The sequence below is a fragment of the Phaethon lepturus genome, unplaced genomic scaffold (assembly GCF_000687285.1).
Source record: "Phaethon lepturus isolate BGI_N335 unplaced genomic scaffold, ASM68728v1 scaffold26876, whole genome shotgun sequence".
NCBI lineage: Eukaryota > Metazoa > Chordata > Aves > Phaethontiformes > Phaethontidae > Phaethon > Phaethon lepturus.
The window spans coordinates 7,841-15,131 of NW_010547291.1; the positions used below are offsets into that span (position 1 = coordinate 7,841).

The 7,291-nt window shown below is 35.6% G+C and overlaps 1 protein-coding gene across 1 annotated transcript in view; it reads left to right on the forward strand.

Moving 5' to 3' along the window:
* LOC104622728 (homer protein homolog 1-like) overlaps nucleotides 1-6,764 on the forward strand; it is a gene marked incomplete at its 5' end in the record, with an annotated part of 14,321 nt that extends 7,557 nt beyond the window's left edge. Inside the window, 2 exons of the mRNA XM_010289599.1 lie at nucleotides 4,764-4,856; nucleotides 6,651-6,764. Coding sequence (XP_010287901.1) covers nucleotides 4,764-4,856; nucleotides 6,651-6,764 — 207 coding nt within the window. The remainder of the gene's footprint in view (nucleotides 1-4,763; nucleotides 4,857-6,650) is intronic.
* Between the last annotated feature and the right edge of the window lie 527 nt (nucleotides 6,765-7,291).

A 7,291-nucleotide genomic window follows, 5' to 3' on the forward strand; every position in this document is an offset into this window, starting at 1 on the left:
TCCTGCTGTTTGTATCTTGACTCAGTGCTCGCTACTATTGTTATTTAAAAATAATTTACAAAAAAATGTTCTGTATCGATCCTTATAATGTAAAAAGACAAGACAAAGTGTGATACCTGCAAGTTTTCTTTTAACTGATGGAGGAAAGGAGGGAGATTTAACCTATCACAGTGTATGTTGTTAATGCTTTCTAATTATTAATTTGCTAGGTTTCTTTTTTTTAGAAGCTGGTCTTCCATTACAGTTTTTCATGACAGAATTTAAAGGAGTAGACAGTTTAGTGTTTCTTCTGTATTTAGATCTCCTAGAAAAAAGTTGTGGGTAGCCTTCACATGCATTTTTGTCTTTTAAGCCACATTCACTTTCAAGCATTCTACTATGTAGTGCATGAAATTACAGATATTTCAACATCAGTGGGCTTAAAGTAAAGCTAGTGGGACATATATTCAGTGTAAAAGAAAACTACATTGTCTTGTTGGAATACAAAAGTTGAAATGTTTACTAAAGAAACTCTGTGCCATACGTGAGTGTTTTTTTCTGTTCTACTTGTGCAGGAGGGAAGGAACACCTTATTCTGAGGAAAGCTGTTTCTGAAAATGATGGTATAGTTCCTCTGAGCATACTCCTCTGACAATATCTATTGTCCAGGAACCTGTACAAGCCAGTGTCATTTTTCTCCAGATGAGGAATTTCAGTTTAGTTTAAGAACATGTCTCTACATTAAACAGAGAATTTTCGTCTTCGAAGTATATAAAAGATCTGGAAACCCAAGTGCAATAAAAAGAATGTATAGTACATGTTTAAGTAAGGAATAATGATTGGCTTGTTATTTTAAAAAAAAAGGTAAAAATCATAACAGACCTTTTGAGAAAGTAGTTGTCACTATCCAAGAATAAGTTATGGGCCTGTTAGAAAACCATTAAAGTGAGAACCAGTACATCTGTTTTATTTGGACAAGTATTACACTTGTAAGATTTCTTCCTTTCATAATCAGATAGCTTTCATTTCTACAAAGCAACACAAACACAGGAAATTCTAAATTATATTAATATTGTATGTGCATTTGTGCACATATCATTGCTTCAGTAAACTTGGTAACTTTGTCACTTGATGTGCATGGCCTGGAGGCTCTTACTTACCAACGTGGTAATAACTTTTCTTAATATTTCAATGGATTTAGCATAAATGGTAATTTAGTTTGTCTCTCTCATAGACTAGCTTGTTTTCCTTAATCACAGAATGCTTTTCTGAAGGCAAAGCATCACGCTATAGTCATACGCACTCTATGTTTGCCTGACTTTAAACACTAGGTTATCCTTGCCAGTGAAAGTATTTTGAGTCTTTTGACTGTCCTATTCCTTGACTCTTTTATTGCTCTAATCATGTGGTACTTACTGCCTTCTGAATTACAATTGTTTCAGTCTCATTCTTTCACTGCCCTCAAACAGATGTCTAGAGTTTTCATTATGCCCTCGTATTAAAACTTCATATTGCTGTCGAAAACATCTGAAAAGCTACAGTAGATATTTTGACTTAAGTACATGTTTGATTAGCAGTTACTCAGATTGCTGTGTTTTACAAAGAACACATAAATCTGTTGACAAAAATACCAAGTCACAGACCTTTTCTGAAGCTTGTGGTGATGAATCTTCAGGACTTTTTCAACAAGCTGTTCCTGTTGTATTATATCTTAATTATCAAACTGATATTCATGTGAGTTGCAACTGCTGAATGTTGCTACTAAAATTCATAAAGGTAAAACTTCTTGTGTTATTTTAAAATTAACAAACCTACTTGATGGGGGAAAGGAAACTTTTCTTCAGGTTCCAGTCTGTTCAGTCAGTGGAGTTGGTAGATAGGTTGGTCTTGGAATTGGAAAAGCTGAATCAGAAGCCATTGTATGGCTTGTAGCTTTAAAAGCTACAAAGCTTTTAAAGCTTTAAAAAAAAGCTTTAAAAGCTCTGTAGCTTTAGAGAAGTCACATCTATATTCTCTTTCTTGTCTTGTCTCTCCACTCAGATTACTGCTTCCCATTCTGTGCACTGGTACTTTAGTCAGGTTTATCAGAGCACTCCTTGGTATACCTAGCACTGTAGGACATGAAATCTAATTTAAGGCTTAAGGTACTACTGTCTATTAATAATAGGGCTAACAAATAAACTGCATTAACGGATTTGTTCAGAAACAGGTTTCTTCTAGATGTTGACTTAACAATTTTTTCTGGAACTTCTTTTCTGTATTTGATTTGTCAAAGTCCTTAAGTGAACAGCCCTGTTGTATGTAATTTGTTTTGCAGTAGTGTCTCTGGGCCCCAGTATTTCAAGACCCAGGGAGCAAAAGACAGCCTGCAACCACAAAAAACTTAGTCTAGTCTGTGACTGATTTCAACAGGTTAATGAAACAAATAATAGGAGCAGATAGAATAAACTGTTTATTTTTAGATCACGGTCTGCTTAGCTTATAGTAAATATTTGGCTTTTGGACTATTCATTTTTTGTTCATGTGCCTTTGTCATCCTAAACTAATTACTAGGGTAGAGTGCAACAGCAGTAACCTCCTTCTGTACAATTATTGTGACTGAGAGTTAGCGGAGTGAGAATAGCTGATAGAACAATAATGGCACTGTAATCAACTTCACATGCAAACAGTATAGAAGAAAATTAATTAAATATTTATTTATGTTTATTAGACCTTTTCTCAATATGTGAGACCACAAATTGGCTTCAAGGTTGTTCCATCAGAAGTTAGTGATACCTGAAAGATAATTCCAATGTTGAAGAATATTCCTTTCACAGGATCAGGATTTGCTAGCAGAGTCCTTCTTGCTCTGGCAGTAGTGGGAACAGAATGTCCCATGATTTTCAGGGAAAACTGAGATGACTTCCTCAACCAGAATATAAGTCTGTGCTTTTGATAGTATCCTGATGTATGACAAAAAATAGTCTTCAGGTTTGCTGTCTGTCTTACCCCTTTGAATCTGTTGACCTGATTTATTGCATATAACTTAAGAATATGCTAAATGGCAGAGTTGCCACCACAGATACTTGTAAGAGTATCTTCTAGTCTCCCTGCACAATTTTTTGTCTTTTCCTTAAAACGTTGATCCTCCAGAGAATCTTGCCTTTCATACCATGAGATCTCATCTTTGTTATTCAGGAGTTTTATCAAGAGATTGCTACTATCCATCACCTGACAATCTCAAGGCATTCTAGTAAATTTGTGAAAATTACCACTACATTAGCTTTGTTGGCTTTTTCTTAAAATGTTACCTATTTATCTGTCTATTACATATTTTTTTTTACAGTTTCTACCACTGTGATGCAGAAGATCATATTTACTGCCTTTTATGTCTTCAGCCATTTATTCTAAATGTCAGCATCATGTTTTCCATTTACCAATCCTCTGGTCTTAAAGCTTATTTAAATAATAGGTTATCAGATTTTGCGGTCTGTGTGCAAGTCTTAAATAAGTATCATCTAGTTCTGGTGATCTGTTGCCAATTTTATCATCTGTTCTGAGAGATTTTTTGATGCTGGATTGATTAGACTTTCAGGGTGGTATCCACTGTTTCCTTCTGTATTCAGGAAACGTATTCTTTTAAATAACCTGACAGCTGAAATATAGAATACAAGTTGAGAGAAATGATATTTCCTCAAATACTAATAGCCTGCGAGGAGAAGAAATTTAAAGACAGTATGGTTTTTTAGATCTTCCATAGCAAGTGAAGTTCTGACTGAAAATATTTGAGGAAATGGTGTCACACAAAGGATAGCCTTCGTCCCTGCTAAATACGTGCAGTGCAAAACAATTTCTTTGCATGTTTCTGCTGGTGAGGTTTAGAAGCTGTTGGTGAAACTTCCAGTGTTTCTGTAGAATCATTTCAGTCTTAAGTTCATTATAATCTGATAACGTTCTATAGAAAAGCAGCAGGAAACAAAAGCAGATGCTTGGCTAATATAGCAATTAGTGTAGTGTCAAACTGAGATCTATGAAGCTGAATTTTTCTCTAGCCAGAAAAACTAAGCCCTATTCTTAATAAATGTATTTAATCTCTCAAGTTTAAGTGTGCATGTATTTCTAAATTGCTGCTTTAGCTGTTTTCTGGAAGAGGTATATGTAGCGTAAAAGTCAAGATTTATATGGCAGTTCAATAGGCAGTTCTTGAATTTAGTATTCAGTATATGCGTTTAGTTCCATGAATTTGTTCTTTAGATTGATGTCAACGAACAATCAAGAAAGGAACTTGACTCAATATTTCCACTGCTGCTTTCCTAATTAGCTATTGAAATTTTAAAAGCTGTTAAAAATTTGGGAAGAAATCAGTATTGTTTCAGTTGTGAGAGAATGAAGCCCATTGAAAGCTCTAGGTTAATAGTGACCACAATAGGCTTCAGAACCAGCTCATTTGTTGTCAGGAGGAGAGTAAAACCTGAATCTGAAAGCAGCTGTGTAAAGCAGCTTGTCACTATTATTAGCCATCTCTGAGGTGAGGTTTTTTAACACTATCGGCAACTGATCAAATTTCATTGCATCATAATTTTCCTAACATATAAACAGTATACATTATGTTTGAAAGGTACTGAAAGGTATATCACTGTGTAACTCAGTTAAGTAGAGTGTCAATAAGGAGAAAAATTTAAAAATTCTACTGACAGAATTTGATTTTGTAAAATGTTAATACAGCATTCTGTTCTGCATGTAATGTGCTACTTCACGCCTACTCTTTCTCTTTTTCCTTTTTTTTAAAACATATATACCTTCAGTTTGCTGAAAAATTTCAGGAATTCAAAGAAGCTGCACGACTAGCAAAGGAAAAATCCCAAGAAAAGATGGAGCTAACAAGTACACCCTCTCAAGTGAGTCTTACTGCCTAATTCACATCTAGTACTTGGTGTCTGTGCTACTTACTGTATTGTGTCTTACATACACATGTTGTATTAAAAATGAACAGGATACCTACCAGTTACTGGAAGAGTCAAGAAGTCTAAGAATACATTTAACATACACTACAGAAGTGTCTAAGTGACTTGCTTTAAAATAAAATTGGCCTTTTCTTTATTCCCATTCCTTTCTTTGAGCTTTCCCAGAAAATGAATAAACATGGTGACCAGTTATGTAAGTAAATCTATAGTAACACCTTTTGTGTATTTTTTTATTGCATTTATGAAACTTCAGGCAGTGCACTGTAAAGGACTTTTATAGAACAATCACTACAACAAAAATCAAAGTTAAAGCAGCAAACTATTTTTACTTGTTTCCTACTGTGTAGTATTCAATTGTGAAATGTATTGAAGGAAGATCACAGGTTCACATGCTGGTTCTGGAATTTTATTACAGTTATCCATGATGTAAAAGAAGAGTTTATAAAAAGTATCTCAAAACATGAGCTGGGATAATACAGGCCTAGCAGGAGGATAAATTAATATAGTCACACTTACATTAGTAGTGCTTAAAATCAATTTACTTGAAAACAAATACTATGAATTTGCTTTGAAAAAAGAAATTGCATGAGGCATTTATGACTCTCCACTTCTCTCTCCCCTGCCAGTGTTTCTGGATCTGTGTGTAGCTATTTGCTTTATTTTAAGCAGTGGTGAAGACAAAGGTAATTCCTTCTCTTGGAGGATGAAGCAGCTTTAAAGCTACAGCAGAGGTTCCTGAATTAGTAGAATTAATGCATCTGAGTCTTTTTTCCGGGCACTCTTCATTCACTGAATCAGTGCATCTCTTGGGTGCTCTGCAGTGTAGTATGTTCCTGATCTTTGATGGAACAGGGACGGCAGGCAGTTTGCAACAGGCTGTATGAGTAGTTTTAGTGCCACCAGAAAGCTACATGTGGTCCCCTTCCACAGGGGGACTGAAGAGAAGGCAGTGGAAACCATGAGAATACACACAATGAACCAACCTCATGTCATTTTCCCACTAGGCATTTTGCCCAAGTGCTACTCTGACTATTGCTATTAACAGGAAACTGCTTGTTCTACTGTAAAAGGAGAAAAATAAGGCAGTTTCTTTTGATTAGTTTTCTCGACTGTCTCTAAATTTCTGATAAAGTCCATAAATAAACACAGAGATAGTGGAAGTAGGTATTTCAATATTACAACCTAATATACACTTGGCTTTAGGAACAGTGAAGTGCTTCAGCCAGGCCTCTTGTTACTCGATATTATAGGCAAAGCAATTACTCTGCTTCTGTTTTGACGTGTTGATTAATAGTCTGGACTCAGAATTTAAATCTGACACTGTCAAATGGAGTGACTTATTATTTAGTTTGGACATAAATTTGAACTACTTACTCAGAGACAAGATGTTTTTGTCTAGCAGCTGCCCAGGGTTAAAGTGTTCTCTTAAACTATATCAGCTATTAATATCATTCATTTTCCTGTACAGATTTCCTTTTCTACTTGGAACCTAATATTTTATACTGTAGGCAGTTACAGAAATGTTACCTTGTGCAATTCTGTAATGCACATTGAGAGCTGCAATTTAATTACTGCACACTTAGGAATAATTTAATATTCAGGCCTTACTTTTAATCTCTTGGCTTTTCGCTGTGTTGGTAAGTTAACGTATTATTCTGAAAGATACAGTTAGTGCAAGTGCTGACACATCAGCATAATAGTCTTCACGTACTTAATGCTTCTCTTTAGTTCCCCAGAGAGAAGGGAGTTGAACTGGGAACTTCGGAGCTTGGAGCAGATGAGAAGCGATGGCTTCATGGCGGCACTTCCATGGTGCTGGGGCTCATTCAAAGGGATTTATGAGTGAGGGGAAGATGGGTACTTGGTAGTGGAGAGGGAAAGTGGGACCATAGAGACATGTGAAGGAGCACTTGCTGTCATTTGATCATCTGCCAAAAAATGGCTGCAAGGCAAATAATTCAAGTGTTGCCTTTCTAAATCATTTTACAGCTCTTCTTTCCCTTTTGCATAGTGATCCTTTGCAGAAAGGGAGATTAAAAGAGGAAGGAGATATTTTCAGTTGCCAGTCCAAACTTCACAGTAGCCTGGCTTTTTTAGGAAGCTTTGACAAGAAAGGCATTGGGAGGTAGTGTGTGAGTGGTGAGCTCTATAACACTAACCCAGTTAGCTACCAGTGTCAATCCCTTTGCTGTCTTAGACCTGCAGATATCCTTCTGCATTAAATTGATAATAGGTAGGAAGATACTGCATATCAAAACTGGAAAATATACATGTCAAACTTAAAATAAAATGTTATATTTCTCTGGGTACTGCTTTAAAAAATGCCCTTATTATTTACAAGTTAAAGTACCAGATACGGTACATTGCTC